Source organism: Vidua chalybeata, chromosome 3, assembly GCF_026979565.1.
Source record: "Vidua chalybeata isolate OUT-0048 chromosome 3, bVidCha1 merged haplotype, whole genome shotgun sequence".
NCBI classification, from domain to species: domain Eukaryota; kingdom Metazoa; phylum Chordata; class Aves; order Passeriformes; family Viduidae; genus Vidua; species Vidua chalybeata.
Window position 1 is genome coordinate 93,859,799 of NC_071532.1, and position 21,251 is coordinate 93,881,049.

Here is a 21,251-nt window from a genome sequence, read left to right on the forward strand (position 1 = left end):
CCACTGAACTTACAGGAATTCAAAAAGCATACTAAACACTAGTGACACACATGACACTGACGTAAATCACCATGGGTTTAACAAAGCTGTAAGCAAATGCTTGTCTCTCAGTAACATCAACATCTGTAACAAAGTATCTTCTACAGTCCCAGTATTACATTATAAATGTGATTGTTGGAATGAAAGACAGAAAAAGTAGGAAAACTAAGAGTAGCCAATTTGCAACTAACTTGACTAAAAACACTTGGTCAAATATTCCTAATCATCATCTCGAGTTTGATAATGCACAATTACAAAACAAGGATAAACTTTGTTATTCTGGAAGATGCAAAGCAAACCCAGCAACATTCGTGCCCTCAAGAGCCTAGTAGGGAAATACTTGAACAAATGTTCCACATGAAGTAACTGACAAGTGCAATGCCTTCAGTCATCCAAACAGAGAAGTTAGAAATGACACAAGAACATCACCATTGACACTGACTAGGAACAGCTTAGGAACAGGGAAAGCCTATGTGAAAAAGAAGCGCAGAAACCCTTCCTTGTCCCCTTACAGATTTTCCTGGATTATTTTTTTGCTCTTCATTTTCATACACTTCAGTGAAGGATGCTAGAGTTTCATAAAGATCATCTGCTTGAGCAGGGAAAGGCACGTCACCAAGCAGGATGGCACTAGCACGGATGTCCTGCCCATAAAACCTGATACAAAAAAAAAAAAAAAAAAGATTGCAGGTATTTGATTATTATTATATTTCAATTTCTGGATAAATTAATTTCGTGTAAATGCTCCCCGTCTCCATCCCTAGCCCTGCATTTTTCCTACTGATCATAAGCTGAAAAATGACAGAACTATTTCAAAGCTGTAAATTTGGAAAACTGACCACAGCCCCCATTTTCCTGCACCACTTGGGAGAAGGGGGTAGGGAAGCTGTGATTGAAGTGGAGCCCAGTAAGATGGAAGGTGTGTGGGGGGGAAGGTGTTGCTTTCTAGATTTGTTCTTATTTCTCATTATCCTATTCTCTTATTTACTGAAAATAAATTAAACTAATTTCCCCTTGATGAGGTTGGAGTTTTTTTAACTGAAATAGCAATTGGTAAGTGATCTCACTGCTTTTATCTTAACTTATGAGTTCATCATCATACTTTTTCTCCTCTCATTCTGTTGAGGAGGGAGAATGACAAAGCAACTGGGCTGGCGTGTGGTGGCTAGCTAAGGTCAACCTGCCACACATAAATAATCCCTAAACATTTAGCATCATCTCAATACCCATTGCAAGATGTCCAAATTGAAGAAACCCTTGTCCCTCAAGAAATTCTAAACTGAATATAGTATGTTTTCACAAAAAACACTTTTTCCAATGTGAATGTGTCCTAGTTAATTCTGTCACTACTTTCACTGAACCTTTTAGATATAAAGAGAGCTTACTTGCGATTTGTTTCTTTCCTTTCAATCAAACAGGTTCCTTCCAGAGATACGCCTGCGAACAGCCCTCGAGATTTGCAGTATGTATAGACAGCAGCAGAGCTTCTCAGGGCAACATCCCCTTCTAAGTTTCTAGAAGGAAAAGGTTTTGGTTGATATTCTTCAATACAGTTTTCTAGCGTGAACAGCAATTGTCTTTTTCTTTTATTCCTTCATTTTATTTTTACCCTATTTCCAGACAGAAGCACAGAAAAATGTTGCCTCATATGAATTCCCTGTTAGGTTTCTGAGAGACTGGACTGTTCATGGCTTATGACTCAAAAAAATCAAGGAGGCTCCAGGGTGATTTGCTGAGGCCAGGTTTACATCCTTTGAGGAGAGGTGAGTTTGGGTGTGCAGTGAGATTCACACAAGACAGAGGGGGAGGCTGCAAGCCAGGCTGATGAGGCAAATCCTGCAAGGTGGGACGGCACCTTTTATCATCGTAATTGCTCTCCCTTACACAACTCCCAACCCCTTCCCCCCGGGAAGGTCTAATGGGACATAACTGACTCAATGCACTGACAAGAGAGGCAGCTGTCATGTCTGAGAAGGGATCATAAACCATCAAAGATCCCATAAGCACCCTCAGACTGATTCCTGAGGCTTTACACCAAAGGACTGAATGTGATGCAAAGGGATGCAACAGATCAGACCCTATGGCAAGAGACATTGTCAAGCTTCCCAACCAGGGGAGGTACCTGGGTGTTCCCAACTAGCCTGAACATATCCATTGAACTCTAAGCTTTGTGGAACCCTCACCACCGAGAAGATCAGAAGAAAAGGATCAACAGGACACTGTAGGGATCCAGAGAGGGGTGATATTTTCTACTCAATCTGTCTTTCTGTCACTTTTTTTCTCCCCTTTTTTTTTTAAATTTTTTTTCTCTCTCCCTCCCCCACTCACATTTACTGTTAAATAAAATCCATACTATTGACTTCAGCATATGGTCTCACTTGCATCTTATTTGGGCAGGGGCATCTCTGTAATAATTTTAATAACTGGATCTTAACAGCCTCCCCTGAAAACTATTAAGCCACACTTTAATCACATTCTAAAATGATCTGATTATGTTTGGACTGCTGACTGAAACTCCGTCTATTCAATATTTCCAAATCCTCCTAGGCTTTATGGTTGGTCAGCACAAACACTTACAAGTAAGGCCTTATTGAACCTCAACAGATTTGGAAGATTACAGTATTTGTCCTTCACAGGATCACAAAATATTTTAGGTATAAAGACAGTCATCTCAAAATGGATACAACATCAAACTGAAAGAAGGTTGCTCTGGACTTTGTTCAGCCAGTTTTTGAAGAATTTTAAGGATATAATTCCACGGACACTCTGAGCAACCTGTATAACACTCAATTTTATTCATGTCAAATTTCTTTTTCTCATATCCAGTCAGAACCTTCCTTGTTTCAATATGTGACTACCACCTCTCATTGTCTTGCCATGCACCCCTGTAAAGAACTGTGGTCTGTCTTCTTGGTGATGCCCTGTTGGGAATGTAGCCTCAGAAGGTCTTCTCTCATCCAGGTTCAATAAGCTGAGCTCCCCCAGCCTCATCATTCATATGCTACATTTACCTGGCCATTTAGGTAGTGGTTCACTGCACACACTCAGGCTTATAAACAACTTTCTGCAGGTCTAAAACTCAACACAATATTTTAGGCACAGTCTACAAAATGTCAAGTGAAGGGGAACAATCACTTCCCATATCTACTGGTTACAGTCCTGTTGATGCAACCCCCTACACAGTTCACTGCCTTTTCTGTCAGGAATCAACTGCTGGCTTAGCCCCACTGCCCACCAGGATCCCACTGTAGGGAAGTTGCTCAGCCTGACAGGGGGTTCATCCAACTAGGAGTGCAGAACTTTGCACTTGTCCTTGTTTAATTTCATGGGGTTTCATGTTGGATTTTTACACTCTCTAGGTCCATTGGTCTGTATGGTGGCCCTACCCTGAAGTGCCTTGGCTGCAAACCCTGGTTTGGAGTCATCCACAAACTTAAAGAGGATATTTTGCAACTGCTCCTCTAGTTCATAGATAAAAATACCAAGCAGGAAAGGTCTTGGAAGAGTCTCCAGAGAAATTCTAAAGAAATCTGGCTTCAGACTTCAACATAAACAATTTACCACTGCTCTTCTAACGTGATGATCCAGTTCTTAACTTGTTTGCTCATCTTCTCTCCCTGACACCTATGTTCCAGCTTGGACATGTTGCAAGACAGTGTACTGAATGGCTTTGTAGGGTAGATGATATTCACTGCCCTTCCCTGATCCACAGATCTCTCGCTCTCTCTTCTGTGCAATAAGTATCATCCTTTTATTTTGTTAGAAAAGATTAAAAACCAGCAGTAAAAACTTCATCATCGTAAAAAGAGTAGCCATAAGGAGGCACATATTCCATAAGCAGAGCCTGAGGTAGCTGGGCTTGGTAAGCCTGGAGAAGACTTGGGGCAAACCTAACAGCAAGCTTCAAATACCTGGGGAGAGGTAATTAAGAGTGTGAAGCCAGGCTCTTTATAGCAGTGTATGGAGAAAGAATAAAATACTATTGACATAAATAGAATGAAGAAATACTTTGACTGGATGTAAGGCAGGAGAGCTGAACAGTAGAGCAGGTTGCCCAGAGAACCAAGCAGTCTCCCGCACTGGGGATTTTCAAGATCCAACTGGAAAAAAAGGACTGAGCAACCTGATCTGAAGTAACAGACCTTGGTTTGAGCAGGAGCTTGGAATAGCAGTCTTGCAAGGCTCATTTCCAAGTAAAATTATTCAGTGATTATTTCACCTCATCCTTCAAAGTAAACAGCTTAACGACTTAAAGGTTTAAAAAAAATTATTTGGTGTAGTTTTTATTTACTGTTGGGCAGATCTGTGGTGACAGAAAGCATAGACCCAGATGTTACTAAAAATCATAGTTCCATAAGGCACAGAAGCACCTGTGCTCCTCATTGAGCCTAACCAAACAGTCTCCTGCAAAAAGAGAGCAAATCTCAAACACTTTCCTTCTACCAATAAATGACTTAATCAAGAAAAAAGAAAAAAAGAAAAAAATAAGTGATTGGCAAGAACAATATGGTCCAGTCAACATACAGGTTGCCCAGGTTGTGCTGTAACATATTAAAAAAATGCCACATCAATGTGGCTTTTAAAAATTATCTTCCATATATGCCTTATTAGGAAAACATATTACCCACCTCCCCAGAGGTCCAATTGCCACAGTAAGATTTCCTCCAAGTGTAAGATTTCCTCCTTTGGCAAAAGCTTCTACTGCTCTTTCATGATTCAGTATTATCACTAAGTCTGAGACCTATAAAATATCAAATAAAAGTACTACACTTTTTAAGAAGAAAGAACAGCACAGGAGATGAGCTTCATTTCTTGTAAAGGATTATTTTGAAACAGCTTTCATGACAAAGTTGATTCTTTTTCTGCAAGGTATTTTGAATGAAAAATCCTTTCAGCTACTTTTTTAATCAAATTTGACTGATTTTTTTTCAAAGTGCTGATATGGTCAGTATGTGATAAACAAAAGCTGTAAGAGAAACTCTATGTTAATTCAAAATTCCTAATTGACAATTTCTTATTTTCCATGGCTTATACAATTATGAAGGCACATTTTCAGATGTGAATCATTTTGATCTTTCAATAATTAAACTAATAAAGGCAAGACAGAACTTAGTAAACAAAATTTCCTGTCCAAAGAATAAAAAGCAAAAAGGATACAGGTGCTATTGATAAAACTTTATTTTCATGACAGGAGTTTTATATATCTGTGTGTGTATATGAATTATTAACTTTTTAAGACTTGGATATGAGATGTAGTCAGTTGCTTCAATAACCTATTAAACCTAATAATTGAAGAGGTAGCAACATACCCAAGGACTACTGCACCTGATCTTTCATCTGATGGACTTGACTGAAAGCCAGGTTCAGAAAAAAACTTTCAACTTACCCCAAATTCCAAACAGTGACAGCAGGGAATACAAGAGGAAATACCAGATTATTTGCAAAACAAGGCTGGCCTAGAAGTATTACACACAGCATAAGAGAGGTCTTTGTTATTAGTCCCCTGGTAACCTCCACCCCATCCCAAACAAAAGATGGCTACAGGAGCAGTTTGTGAATCATCCAGGGATGGAGGGGGAACATCTGTCAGGATACCACTTCCTCCTCTTACTCATTAAGAGCATGAACTCATTGTTAAAGATAAGTTAATCCATACTGAGAAAGCATTTATATAAATTTTAAAACTGGTTCTTAATTTGAAGTACCAAGTTACTGTGACTTCTGAGTGTGATCTCCATCTTGTTTTTAAAAAACATCCATAAGTATCACTACAACTATGTCAACTATAATCTTTCCTACAGGAATAAATTTCACCTAGTTTCTAAAACATCTAAGTTTATATAGGACTAGAAGAATGCTGAAATGGGACTGTAGGCTCCTAAGTGACTCAGGTACTTCTGAGTAACATATATTTTCTAGAAGAAATAAAAAAGATTGTGTTATAATAACAGCAGTAAGGAAAGAGCATTTTGTAAGCTGACTCAAATTTCAAATGAAGGGCACAGTATTGCTCAGAGAAAAACCCCTCTATCAAATAGCGTCTGTACTGAAATTATTTAATTCAGTATCAATAGGAAATGTCTACATGATCTAAAATATCAGGTGGGGATAATTAAAAGAAAATTTTCATAGATTAATCAAAACACATGAAGAGGCTTAAAAGGAAAGAAAAAAATAAACGAACCCTACAACAAAACAAACTCTGGGGCTCAAACTGTACACTTTATAATACATTCAGATTCTGTATTCATGAAAGCCAATTAAAATCTCTTATAAAATTAATGATTTCGTATTCACATCATCCTTTAAAAAGTGCATGCAATAATGCCTGAGATCACACAGTAAACACTGAGAAGCGAATAAAATATTGATCTATTGCTCAGTATGTGAGTGCTAGCTGACTGGCTGCCAGGACAGGGATAGCCATAGATGTACTGGCTGGCATGGATCACCCAGATCATCTATACATGGATTCTCCTGATGAGCAGAATGCCCGTTGCAAGAGATCTTGTTGGCAGCGTATTGTTACTCTGATTTTCTTTGGGAATCAGCAGAACAGAAGCTAAACAAAGAGAAGGATGAGTCTTGAGGCTAGTGTGGGGAAGCAGAGAAAGGATGAAAACATACAAGTGTGAAGGAGCTGTGAGGAAGAAGAAATGGGAAGCAGAGGCAGAGCATTATTAGGGTTCAGCTCACCAGGGTTTCTCTGAATGTGTTGGGAGTTCTTTACTTAAGCATTTCTACTGGTTTGAACTGGCTCTTTTTCTGTAGTATTCCTTCAGGAGAGGCATTGCCAGTTTTGGTGCTTTCAAACTGAAGGGTCATGTCAGTAACCACACGTGTGAGTGGGAAATGTGTGAAATACACTAAGTGCAGTCCATTTTACTCCAGTTCTTTACACTGTTTCTTGCCAGATGGAGTCCCTGTGCCCTTTAGCAAAGCATTTGACACACTATTAAGTATAGGATGCTTTTTCAATTAACTTCAATTGCCTTATATGGAAACACTGACAGGAAGCTCTCCATAAGTGAAAAATTCAGTCTGATAGAAGCGAGAAATCAAGGAAACTAGTGTCATGTCACTTTTTTTCATCTAAATGTCTTCTAACAATTTGACTGATGGGATCAAAACCCCTCTTTTGTTTGTCTTGAATAAATGGATTTCATAATAATATTTTTGTACATAAAAGTAGATTCTACTACCTCACTAACATTTAGATCCTTGTGAATGTATTTTAATTTCTTGCAAAAAAAGTTACCAACAAGTATTGCAAATGCAAAACCATACCTCAATTCCAATTTCAAATCCACCACCAAGACCAGCAATTCCTATTGCAGAGGGAGCAGACCAGGCTGTTGTGTAAAACAAGATAAATTTACAAAATTTTAATCATATATTACAAGAAATACTTACTTCATTTTAATAGTTAAAAATGCTAACAAATTCTCTATTTAAAACTATGTTCAAAACCACTACAATAGAATCATAACTATAATGCTTTATCCTACAAGAAAGAATTTAAGAAATACAATCCCTCACAATCTAAACAATTCCTTGTTAAAAAATATTTATCATATACTTCTTCATAATCAGATATAATAAATTTTTCTAATGAATTTTATATTTTATTATTTTCCACATAGATACTGAAAGATTTAAATTTGGTCAAACAAAGGTACAAAGATTTGAAAACAGCTTTCACACCAAACACTGTCACCTGTCACCTACTTGACTGACTCATCACAAATCTCCTGTTTTATGCTGTGAAAAGAATCAAGAAAAAAGTATTTTTATCTCTTTTAATGAACTTAGTGAAGTACAAAAGGAGAATATCCACTTACTTCCATTAGGAAGACGAGCTAATACAATTCCACTTCCACCTCGAGCAGTCACCAAAAATCCAGCTTTGATAACAGACAAGACTGCAAGGCCTTTGGCTTTAGCTATTACGTGAGCTGCAACAGCAAAATCATTTATTCAAGACCTTGTAAGAGAAGTTCTAAGAGAAGGGGAAAACAAAACTCAATACTTAAAAAAAAGGAACACAAGAGACAAATAATCGAAGCAAAAGCTTAAAGAAAACTTAAAAAAAAAGCTGAACTAATAATGACACCTCCACCACAGAGAACTGTAAACCCAGCTGCAGGTCACATTAGCCTATCTATACACTGTGACAATCTATACACTGCCACACCTGCTCCACCTGTCCTGATTAGCTTGTATAGAATTAGTTTGTTTAGTGCCACCCACTTTGTGTGTGAGTATCCTTGACAAGATAAACAGAAAACAGGCAGTGAATAGCTGACAACCATGTCTCCACAAATTTTTGGAGGAGTCCAAATTTAAATTGCAGCAACACAGAGCAGCCTAACAAGCTTGCATCATTAGACAGTGTTAGTGGCAAATACTGATGTGTCAGCATCCTGCAAATCTTGTTGCAGACCTTCTAGAATATAACAGTTAAGGATTCAAAATCACAACTAGCAGAAAGAGGTGAAGGAAGATACTAGGAGAAACACAGAGTAACAACTGCAAAAATAAAGAGGACAGCAGCATATAAGAGTGCTGAACCAGTATCAAAAGGAAAATCACCCTGATTTCTTTGCTTCAACTTATTTTCATCTAGCTAATTTTAATCAACACAGATATTCAAGAGCTAGAGCTACTAGTCCAGGTTCTCTCTTAAGAAAATACATTTACAGGGTTTAGCATGGGACAGTCTGTCCATCCTGGGGGAAGCCTTCCAGTGCAGGTATCTTGTAGCAGTAAACATTCAAAAGATCTCTCCCAGTAAGTAGCAGCTGCCAAGAATACAGCAAACTGAAACTCTTTACTTCCAAAATATTTTCAAAGAAGTTATGGCGCCCGAAATTTTCATTCATCTCTAAGTTGTGGTCAGTGGAAACAGAGGGAATTGGTAAAGACAACCTGACTGCAACACAGGGAGTGCTGAAGGTTTTAGCTGAATCAAAGCATTTTCTTTACTCACGTGGTATGATTTTATCTGGTCCATTTCTGGAAGTTATTTCTGTAAATTCTCGCAGTATTTTAGCAGCCTTTTTAGCTTCTGACTTCAGGTTGGAAGGTATAGGGTTGTTCACTGTAAAACATGAAAGAAATAAATTATAGTCAGTTTAGGATATCTCATATGAAAAAAAACAGTATTATTTGTATGGGAAAAGTGGTTCTTTACAAATAGAGAGTAAATCAAACAAACACAGAACAAGCAAATATAAGAAGTCATCTTCTGCATCAGATCCACATTTTGTTTCTGACAGTTTTAACTGAAGACACCACTTAATAAAACACACAAGCCTGATTCTTTTATGCAATTTCTTTCTTTTGCACGTGTTCAGAATCCACACTGGTAACAGCAAGGGTGTTTGAGACACATCCTTAGTTGTTTCTGTCACTATTTATTTATAGGTTTATTGCACAAAAATTTGTCTAATGCCTTTTCAAAACTGCTGATACTCTGCCATTGGAATTCCTGCAGCAGCAGTTTACCTCCTACTTAAAGAAATAGGTGCTCTATTTTAAATTAATCTACTAGCTACAGTGAATGCCTGCTAGCTCAAGTATTACAAGTTCTAGTGGATACCTAATGCATTCAACTTACCTACCACCTTCATGCTTTTACATATAGTCAAAGGCCCCAGCCTTCTCCACTCTTTCAGGAGTCTCAGCCTTCTTAGTCTCTCCTCAGGGTAGTTGCTCCATCCCTGACCACTCCAACTGCTGTTCTCTATACCACCAGCAACTCTGCTGTCCTTCAAACAGCGGAACAACAGGCAACTGCTGACTCATGAACCCTAAAAGTTTCACACCTCTTCAGGATGCTTCTCTTACAAAGCTAAACATGTGGCATGTTCTGAAAGTGAACAAAATTCAGTTTCAGACCAAGAAATTTTCTTTAGAGATCTACTTCCTATTGAAGGTCTTACCAGTATTTTCTTTCCAATGTGATCTAACATAAGCCCCTCATGTATTTCAACCGAGGAAAAAGCACAGATTAGTGATAAGTTATGTTTACTTTATAAAGCTGCAGAGTACAGTAGCAAACACACAAAATCTTGACATCTACCCTCCAAACTGACAAGATCATAAAGTCCACAGAAGTGTGTTTATTCCATTTTGATCCACCAGATCTGTTGTCACTAGTCAACGACTAGACAGAATCAAGTATTATAAATTATTAGTATTCTGCAACATAATAAATACCATTTTATGTATGAATAGTAATGTTTCACCTGTAGATTTGCAAAATGAAGCCTTAGTGCAGTTAAAGAGATAGGAGTTAGTCTTGATTGTTACATCTACTAAAATCTCTCAGAGTTACCTAAGTTATTCTTGATTTCCTATTTGGACATAACAACACTCACTATTTCCAAGTTTATCAGAACCAAACCATCCAGCTAACACATAAATATATTTCTAGACCAAAGATGCATCTAGTCTCACATCACATCTCTGCAAATATTAGTGACAGCATTTCCATAAAATTCTATTGTTCCTAAATTCACAAATGTATAAAAAAGACTTTTTTATATACAAATGTATAAAAAAGTGCATTGAGAAACAACATTCAGTCAAAACAACATTCAGTCAAAAGTGGACTATTTTTTAAATTGGCATTCCCTGAACATTCATTCACCTCTTCACTCTGGGCAACATTCCCACCCAAAACCAAGAAGGTGAGGACTAAATACTTTTTGAGGTTACATCAATGAAGCTTAGAGAGCAATTCAGCTCAGACCAAGTGAAGTGCCTGGCAGCAAGTCAGCCAGGTTTCTGTCCAGGCTCCCTTGGCTAGAATACGATACACCTCCATTTTTCAAAGAGAAGAATATTCCTCTGGTATGTTCTCCAGGCAAGAAGGAAGATTCCAAGAACAAGAGAGATTCTGAATGCTGAATGTCTGGATTAGTGTCCCGTGAGGCAGCTTGCAGCAACATTTTGCTTTGGTGAAGATGCGGCGGTTGGAGAGTTTGAAGTGACATCAGCCATCAGAAGGCTGTGCAGAAACATCAGCCTCTCTGGGAACAAAAGGAAATATATAGAACACAACAGACTCTAAACCACACTGCAGTTATCAGAGTAGAAATATTAATTCTATCTCCTAATAATCCCTTCTCTTTTCAGAAAATTAAGATGATAGTCAAGACCCTGAGTGTGAAAGGACAGGAGAAGGTGAAGCTCTAAGAGCTCAGGATATTCTGAAAAGTTCCTGGCATGTGAACTTTCTCTGACTGTTACAGTACTAAAATTGTCAAACTGCTTGCAGGAGTTTTGAACATCCATTTCTTCTGTGGTTGGAAGGCTTCCCCAAGCTGGAACCTGGCCACATGGAAAGAGGAGAGGCCAGTGTAGCTCAAATAAAACATGAACTCACAATTGCTTTTGCTAGATTAACAAAGTGGGATGGAGCAAATGTCTCCATTACTTCTGTTGTTTGTACTTCACACTGCATTTTCAAGGTCAGAGGGCAAACATGACCAGCATGTTGTAAGAGAAAAATAAGATTTATGTTTTTGTATGGAGATAAATTGAGGCAGTCCCAAAAAGCATATTGCAACACCATTCTGCTCAAGAAGGCACAAAGAATAAAAAATATAATAGCATATTATATATATATTATATATATTATATATATAATTTGTAACTAATAATTAACATTGTAATACACAGTGCATGTCCATTTGCAAAACCAGGTGAACACTTCTATATGTAGGTTTTCACTTAAGATACTTTGCAAGTGTAGATGTCTCAAGTTTGGGAAGGGTCACCTACCCAGTCTACCCGAAACACACATTTCATGGAACTTAATTTTTCACATGGTTCAGTAAGATTAGACTGGTAAAATGGACAGTTATTGCCTGACCATGCAGGAGTTCTAGCAAAGTGATCAAGACAATGAAAATAAGACCTGTACACTGGAGATAAAAAACACTGGGGAGATGAAAACATCGGGGAGTTAAAAAACATTACTAATCAAAAGCAAGCATTATCCAGCTTCTAGATTAGAGACATAAAATAAACTTCTGTGCTCTTCTCAAACTCTTCTTCTTTGTTTACCCATGCATTCCTTCCTCCCCTTTGCTTCTCTTTGGCTAATCTCAGAATTTGGAAAAAACATCTCCAATTATTCTTCCTACTACTAGAAAGTAAAAAAAAAAAAAAAAAAAAAAAAAAGTTCATATTTCATACAGATTAGAAGAGAAATCCCTTAGCTAAATCCATTGAAAAGATGAGGTGTTTTCAGACCTGAAGTCTGCAAACAGGAATAACAGAGTGGGGAAAAAAAATAAAATCACAATACAGTTTTTGTAAGCATTTTCAGATTTCAGATTCAGAATTGCTTCAGAAAGATTTGATAGTTGCAAGCAAACACTGCGCGCATGCCACTGTGCACACAGGAGCTACTATTTAATTGAAGACACTTCAAAGCTGAACTTCAGGAGTCAGCAAAAATAATACTGTTACTACCTCACTGTTCCTTCCCCTCTCAATACATAACTGGTTGCTCAGAGCAACCTGCTCTAGTCAAAGGTGTTCCTGCCTATTGCAGGAGGAGTTGGATTAGATGTCCTTTTTCCTTTCAGCCCAAACCATTCTATGACTTTTCTGCACTATGATTCCAAAAACTGTATTTTAAAATACAAATTTTGCACAGAAAAATAGCGTTAGTTAAGCAAATTAAAAATTAGGTATTTCCACTCCAGCCTTAAAAGGTTTTTTTTTGGTTTTTTCCCTTTTTTTGTGTTTTTGTTTTGTTTCGGGTTTCTGTTGTCCTTTTTGGTTTTTTGTTTTGTTTGGTTTTGTCTGTTTTTTTGGGTGTTTTTTTTTTTTTTTGTGCCACATAGTGTGGGGTACCTTTATCACCAGGGAATGGAGAAACTGGAGAGACATTCATCTAGCTGTACTCTACAACAGCAAGCACAGGAAAGCTTAATTTCTCATCCTCAAACCAACATCAGAAACTTCACTTTCTCCCTGCATTGCTTGTTCCCTGCATCATTATTTCTTCTGCTTTCCTTGGGTAGCTGTTTCTTCTGCATTCTTTAGGTAGTTACAGGAATTCACTCCTCCATTATCCTTTGCTTTTTCCCTTCCTGTCACAGACTAAAGTAATGCAGGATTATTTTTCTGGACTAAGACACAGCAGGTGGATATGACAACAGCATTCTGCCAGTTACTTTGTATGTAGCTAGACTTGTGCCCTTTCAGAAGCTGAGAAATGGGTGATATCTCTAAAGCACAAAAGAAGTACAGAGAGGGGAAAACAGGAAAGAAAAAAAGAAAGAGGTTGAACATGCTATGAACTGAAGAGCTCAAAGCTACACCTTGTAGAGAAGGGCTGCAAGTAAGATTTTAATTTAGACAGTAGCAAGTATGAAAATTAAAGTGACATTAATTGGCAAGCAAAAATGGCAGAGAGAGGTTTTAACAACAGGCAAGATGAATAGGACACTGATTAAACACTTTCACACTGCAAACCAACACAGTTACTCAAAGTGGTAACCACATGATTCTTTCCCCAGTGGCACACTTTGAGTTCCTTTACTTACTTCCATAACATTGTGTAGATACTAAGGAACTGGCAGGATGCCTACAGGACAGGAGCCTTGAGGAACTGATGACCTGTTTAAAAAAAAACAAAAAAAAACCCCAAACAAATCCCCACCCTGACCTCAATTATGTATAATATGATGCCTGATAAGGTCTCGCTGGACTCCCATTTTGGTGAATGCTAGAACCACAGCAGAAATACAGTATTTTTATCACTGAGGAAAGGGGGAAGCTTGGCTCTCCCTCTTGGCCTATGCCACACTAAGGATTTTGTTGATAGAGTTCAGGATTATATAAGGACAGAGTCAACAATCAACACGAAAAAGGCAAAGTTTAATGGTTTGACATATAGTGCATATATCGTATGGCCGAGGCCTGACTCTTACATTTAATTTTAGATCAATCAATTTCATAAAACTTTGTCCAAAGGCAAAGAAAATTATTGGTTTTTTAGTAAAAAAAAAAAAAATAGTAAATCAAAAATAGCACAAATATGTCAGATAATTCAAAACTATTCACCTTAAAAAAAAAAGGACACAGAGATTTGCAGTGTGATGCAATGGTGGCATCTGTCCCAAAATACAATAGAAATAAAATATTAGAGTGAAGGCAGAGGAGGAAATTCTTGCTTCTATTTATTTTAATCACTCTGTAAACAGACCGAATTGTAAGTGGGAGGTCTGTGACCTCAAAAATTATTTCAGCTTTTGTTCATCTATCAAATTATTCTCTTCTCCCTCAAGCTTGCCTTAGGATTTTGTTTGTAAAATTAGTTCCTTAGAAATTAATTTAATATTGCAAGTCTATTGAAAAAATCATATAGACACATCTGCTTTTTAATAAAAATACTGTATGAAATATTTTGACATAAGCAGAATTTCCGTGTTCCATTTACCCCATCAATAACATACGTAATAACCCTGTAGCACTGTCTTCACTATTAGCTTTTAAGTATGCATATCTAATTGTCTGTTTTGTATTCAAGCACTGCTCAGGAAAGAGGCAACCAGGAGCAATAAGACAATAATATCTATCAGGAGGATACACTGACTGATGGATTTGGAATGCCATGACCAGCGAATGCTCAGCTGGGAGCAAGCTTCATTTGCACTCCTGCTTGTTGTTGAAAGGGGAAGATATTGAGCATATGTGAGTCAGCAACACAAACCCTGTGGGGGAATATCACACCAAAATTGATTAACTGCTTAATTTGTAAGCTGATGAGGCAAGTGCGTCAGCCTCTAATTTACATTCTGACTAACAGTAATAATTTGCTGGCTGAACATTTGGTGAAATTATCTGAGCAAGGTGCATTAAAGAATAAATAAAGCCTTTTTACTTAAAAGCTATAACTAATTCTGATACAATCAAAATTATGCTGAATATGAACAGATGAAATAAAGCCTAGTGGCATTACGAGAACCCAAACATCAAAAGTACATTTTCAAAGAGCAGATGACAAAGGGGAGACAAAGACTTGCATGCAGATTTCACACATATGTTGCCCATGTATGTTTGAGCTTTGAAGTATTTGGTGAAAAGTGGTTTTGTGGGTTTTTTTGGCTACAAAAAGAAGAAAAACAATGACAAATACCTCTGTGAGCCCCATACCGTCTTTGCTTTCACTTCACTAAAAAGTACAGAAACAGCACAAGGATATATTAAGGCATAGCTGATTTGCAAATACCCATGGTTACATCAGGAACATCAGTGCTAAAAGGCTTATATGAACATAGAACATTCAAAATTATGTACATTCATGAACATGAAAATTCGCATAGTCAAGAAACATTAAAGAATAACATTTTAATGGGAAGGAGAAACCCGAAAAACAAGACTGTGCAGCACTGGAAAAGGGCCTAAACAAGACATTTCAATTTGGCACTACAATTAAAGAGGTTAATGCAATTTTGGCTTCACAAATGTGTAACAACATGATACTGTGGTAGCCAGCTTCAGCCTTGGGATTCATCTGGTACTTGGAATTCCTCAAAAAGCATGCCAGATGTGCATCATAAGCATTTTGCCCAACCCAAGAAAATGTGATGCAATACAGAGATGTGGATGACAAGCAAGAGCCTATGCTAAACATGTCTCTGTGAGTCTCTCTCCATTTACGACTTCCAACACTTGAAGTCAGTGATTGAAAGCAAAGAATCCAGGCTAATGAAATGTCAAGAAAAGATCTGTGAAGTTCAAGGAAATAGCAGAATAAGCTGAAAAGGAACCTACAGGAAAATGATGTTAAAAAATAAAGGCAGTAACGACCCTCTTTAGTTGAAATCCAGCAGACTACAATTGTCAGAGCCTGAGCTCCTTACTCCTGATTTGGAACCAACAAGCAGATACTGTTTCTTCTAGATTCCAAGGACCATGAACAAGGAAAGGCTCAGAATGTACACTTTGAACATCCTGCTTATGGTATAGGCAAGGAGTCTATGAAAGCAGTGGCAGGGAATGGGAAAGCATTACTGACACACTGGTTAGCCAATGGGCAAGGCTGTACAATTCTGACATACACACCTTGAGAACAGCTAGGGGGACAGGAGACAACAGATAATCCATCAGTGTAAGGCAATGGAAGCAGAGCTGAAAAGTAGGAAAACAGGGTCTCTCTACAGTGAAGTTCTGCACTATGCTCATGTATTTCTACCATGATCTTTATCACTTGGATTCCTGAAGTTTTACCAGCTTCCATACTTCACTGCTTGTCAACAACACTGTTGTGAGAAATCAGTGATGTGTCAGTGACAGTATGAGTAATTACAGGGTACAAGTACTACAGCAGGGTTCAAGTACTACATGGCCTTGCAGAGTGTCAGCTGAGCTGCACTGGAAGACTCTAATGTGTGCTTTCACAACCCTAATGGTTTTTATACTGTGAATTAATGTAACTACACTTTCCTCCTTCCCCACCCTGGATTACAAGTTGTTTGCTGGATAGCATTGCATTAAACTGGCGCTGGTAGTGGTGAGAGAAGCAGAACAGACCAGAAAGGTCTGCAGAACCTACAGCTGACACATACAGAAATCAAGGAGTTGGAAGTATTTTAAGGTTTACCTAAGACAGATGGAAATATATTCTGTCCAAACACTCTGGTGAGAGGAAGTAAAAAAGTGCTTAAAAATAAAGCTGAAAATGAAAAAAGAACCCAAACCCACTCTTACCCATGTTTTTCCTTGTTTTACCTGCAATAAACTGCTAAAGTTAGCTGCTGACGACAGCCTGTGCCCAGGAAAAACCTCATGAGCATACTGAAGTTACGACTAAATTCAGCCTTCAAGAATTCAAATATGCAAAAGAAATGACACATAACAGAAGATAGCACCTTCTCTAAAAGGAAAACAGCCCAGCAAGTCTATATTTCAAAGAGGAGAATCTCATAGACCTTGCTATCAATATAGAAAGCTGAGATATTTACAGTATTTTGAAGAACTTTTTAATGAAGAACATTATAATAAGAAATTATAATAGAATTTGTGAAGATTATATTTCCACAATTACATATATTCATACATTTAAATCACAGCAATTTGTGGGGAGGGAGGAATAACAAATGCCATTAATACTTCCGAAAACCTTTACATAAACTTGCATTACATCTGTATGGTTTACTGCAAGACAGCTAAGAAGTCAGACAATGAGTAGTAACACAGACATCTATGTTTGGACTTTGGCATGCAAATACACAATATGAAATTAACCCAAAATACAAAGAATCCCCAGTCTTTACTGGAAAAAGAAGTATTTCAAGCACAGAAGGCCTTTCATTGATAGAAATGAAGTAATGGAGATAGATGAGCAGATTTCTTTTTCCTTATCTCTAGAAGTCTGTAGGTTTGAGTTTTTTGGGGTTTTGTGTGTGTGTGTGTTCTTAGAGGTCTTTAAAATATATTACTATGAGTTATGGAAATTAAAAGACTTCTGTTGTAACTCTAAACCTGGAGAGGCAAGCTGCCTCACCCCAACTTGCATGTGCACTATGTCTACCATTAGCTAGTACTCTAAGATGAGTAACTCTTCACAGCCTTTATTAGAGAGTCATTGAATGGTTTCTGTTGGAAGGGATCTGAAAGATCATCCAGTTCCAGCCCTCTGTAATGGGCAGGGACACCTTCTCCTAGACCAGATTGCTCAAAGTCCCACCCAATGTGGCCATGAACACTTCCACAGACGAGGCATCCACAGCTCCTCTGGGCATCCTGTTCCCAGTGCCTCACCCCCGTCACAGTAAAGAATGTATTCTTAACATCTAATGTAAATTTTCCCTCTTTTAGTTTAAAATTGCTACTACCCCTTGTTCTGTCACTGTCTGTGTGTGTAAAAAGTCATCTTTTAGGCATCACCTCTCTCCCTGGAGTTGTCTCTTCTCCATGCTGAACAAACCCAGCTTTCTCAGCCTGTCTCTACAGGAGAGGTGCTTTATCTCTTTCATCATCTCTGTTGCCCTCCTCTGAATTTGCTCCAACAGGTCCATATTTGCCTAGTGCTAAGAACTCCAGAGCTGGAAGCAGCACTCCGGGTGGGTTCTCATGAGAGCAGAGTAGAGAGACAGAATCCCATCCCTTGCCCTGCTGCCCACGCTGCTCTGGATGCAGCCCAAGGTGCAGTTGGGATTTCTGGGCTGCAGGGGCACGCTGCCATATTGCCAGCTCATGCCCAGCATTTGTCTGCCAGAACCTCCAAGTCCTTTTCAGCAGTGCTTCTCTCAGTGAGTTCCTCTCTCAGTCTGTACCTGTATCTGGGATTGCCTTGACCCAGGTGCAGCACCTTTTACTTGGGGTTTGCTGAACTTCATGAGGTTCTCATGGTACCACTTCTCCAGCTTGTCGAGGTCCCTCTCGATGGCATCCCATCCTTCTGTTGTATCAATGGCACTGCTCAGCTTCATGTCATCAGCAAGCTTGCTGAGGATAAACACTGAATATAGGTTTAAGGCTTTTGGCTATGACTTTTTTAAAGGAGTAAGTAAACTTCATGGTCAAGTTTTGAGGCTGGTGTCCTCTAAGCACAGGTGTTTTGTAAACTCAGGCTTACAGAGATACAAATTGAGATGTTAGCTGACGACTTTTTGGAAAGCAAAGCAAAATTTATTTGAAATGCCATAATAACATATCCAAAATAAGCTTAGGCTTTGCACAGGCTATCTGATAGAAATTATACGGTATGAAATGTATTAAAAGTAATAATGCTTGTTAGCTGTATGACTATTGTCATGAAGTGTTGAAAAGCATGAAAGATTTTTGGTCAGCTCTAGTGTTTACAAGCTGCCTTTTCAAATCTTGTAACCAATTATGTATGCACTTCTAGACCATGGGAGCTCAATATTTTTCACATGAAATATTCATTTTGTTAATGCTAAAATAATCCTACAACAGGTAAAAAACCCATGTCCTGTTGGTTGTGGCATAATTTTTATAACTTTTCTCCACTGAGAAGAAAGAACTTAACTAATTCAAACACAAAGTTGATCACTTTGTAACTTTATGTGGTATCAGACCTCAGTCCCACGCTGAATTTTCCTTGAGAAAAGCTAAGGAAAAAAAGCTCTGTAACACATTCTCCTGCCTTATCAAAAGCATTTGACAAGTTGGGTTCCCAGCAGTTTTTGTACTGAAGTCATCTTAGAGAAAATGCTAATTAGAGATGCAGAATTTTCTCTCATCTCCTATTCTGATGAAAGCTGGAATACATGAGGGTAAAATGAGAGTGACAAAGCTGAAAAATGTACTTTAAAGAAAAATGTGTTTCCCTTGTAGATGCAAGATGTTTCAACTAGGTAATGTTCCTTATTTCTAAGGAACTGTGGTGTGTGAAGAGAGTTGATACCTGCCTGAGGCACAGAGGATTTGCTCCAAAAAGTACATTAGACATCTGTTTGGCTGCACAGGAGGCAGACTAGTGGAATACCTGTAGCTAAAAGTCTTCAAAAATTCTTATAACTTTTAGCAATTGCAAGAATACTAAAATCCCAAGCCCACAGTTCTATAACCAAGTTGTAGCCTTTGCACTAGAATAAAGAATAAACACAAGTGGCATGAGGAAGAAATCACTCCATTTGTGCAAAAAGAATCATAAAACATCATCTTCAAGAATACAGAGATGACAGTGCTGTGTTCTAAAACATGCATAAAAGGCAGAGTTGTGCTGGGGGTTGTCTGAGACTCATGTGTGAACTCTAGCAAGAATTTGTACCACAAGAATTGCAGGCTTTGGCTCAAAACATGCCACCACACCTATCCACCCTACACCCATGCCCTAGGATGCTGTCCACTCGAAACCCTTCTAGCAAGTCTTTCATATTATTATTATTATTATTATTATTATTATTATTACACTTATTATAATATGTTGGAAGTGTAAACAACTGGCACCAAAGAGGTCCTACCCAACAAGTAAGATAAGTAGCATGACTGAAGCTAAGTCAGAGCTACATAGTCAGTTCTACCTGTCTTGTGTCATCTTAATACAGGAGTAGGTATGATGTGTGAAATTGAGACAGCAGGGTAAGGGGAAAATGCCAAAAGGAATCTTAATTTCAACTTGTTAACTGTATTTTAATAATGAAGAATAAACTTCAAGGCAACCCAAGCAGATTAACATTATTACCCTTTGCACATGAAAGCTTTAACTAAAACAAGGCTGTTTTTATACAAAAATCCTAAACAAACATCTTGTTTATCTTCTCACCAAGGCCAGAAGTACAGAGAGAATAAAAATCTAAGATGAAACCCAGACATACAGTACACAATAGCCCTCTACACTACCATGAAAAAACATTAATTACCTAAAAAAAATACAGACTCTGCTTATTTCCCAATGAATACTTAACACTTCTGTCAAGAAAACTGTCACCATCATTCTGATTCTCTCATTTCCACACTTTACAGATGTCCCAATTCACTATGTGCATGAATCAAATCTCAGAAGTCACCAATTCCCACAACTAATTAATTCCTACAATTAATCACACAAGAAACATTTCTTCAAGCTAAAAGGAATAAACCTTTAAAAAGTGAAGGTATTTGATATTTATTAATCAATAATTAGAAGAACCCTAGTTCTTCCTAAGTTCTTAAATTATCTTGTTCACAAGAGTGTTTCTTCTCCACTAAGTCATACAGGTAATCCTTCATAACAGCCCTGCATTAGAGGATCTTTTACAACAACAAAATAACTGTTTCAAAAGCCCCCAAAATATTGAGAGCTTATTACACCAGAAAGAATAATTCTGAATGGTGAGAAACCATGACATAATGGATAGCGAATTATGTCACAGTCCATTTCAAAGGTATGAAGTTGCCATTAGCTGAAGAAGGCAAAAATTTGTCTCTCTTCCACTGCTGAGGGCTGAAAATTACAGAATCATTTAGATTGGAAAACACCTCTGAGATCAAGTCCAACCTTTGACCAACCACTACCGTGTCAGCTAGACCACAGCCATAAGTGTCACATCCAGTTGTTCCTTGAACACCTTCAGGGATGGTGACTCCACTGCCTCCTTGGGCAGCCTGTTCCAATGATAATCCCTTCAATTAAGACTGTGGAATAACACTTAAGGATCCTCCCCAGTTCCCTCCCAAAGACAGGGAAACATGAAAGACTTTGTCTCAAAATTACAGCTAGGCATGTGCCCACATGT

General features: G+C 38.0%; 1 protein-coding gene across 6 annotated transcripts in view; it reads right to left on the minus strand.

The window, feature by feature from the left end:
- The window catches only part of SH3YL1 (SH3 and SYLF domain containing 1), a 48,858-nt gene that overhangs the window by 25,965 nt on the left and 1,642 nt on the right, over positions 1 to 21,251 (minus strand). For 3 of the 6 annotated variants that reach the window (XM_053937271.1, XM_053937268.1, XM_053937269.1), the window contains exons 2-7: positions 9,029 to 9,139; positions 7,881 to 7,994; positions 7,327 to 7,391; positions 4,668 to 4,780; positions 1,425 to 1,553; positions 552 to 696 (exon numbers count right to left, since the gene is read on the minus strand). In XM_053937271.1, coding sequence (XP_053793246.1) covers positions 552 to 696; positions 1,425 to 1,553; positions 4,668 to 4,780; positions 7,327 to 7,391; positions 7,881 to 7,994; positions 9,029 to 9,139 — 677 coding nt within the window. Of the gene's footprint in view, positions 1 to 551; positions 697 to 1,424; positions 1,554 to 4,667; positions 4,781 to 7,326; positions 7,392 to 7,880; positions 7,995 to 9,028; positions 9,140 to 9,658; positions 9,911 to 13,607; positions 13,692 to 21,251 lie in introns of those variants that run through there. The other 3 variants (XM_053937267.1, XM_053937266.1, XM_053937270.1) reach the window with 2 other exon arrangements.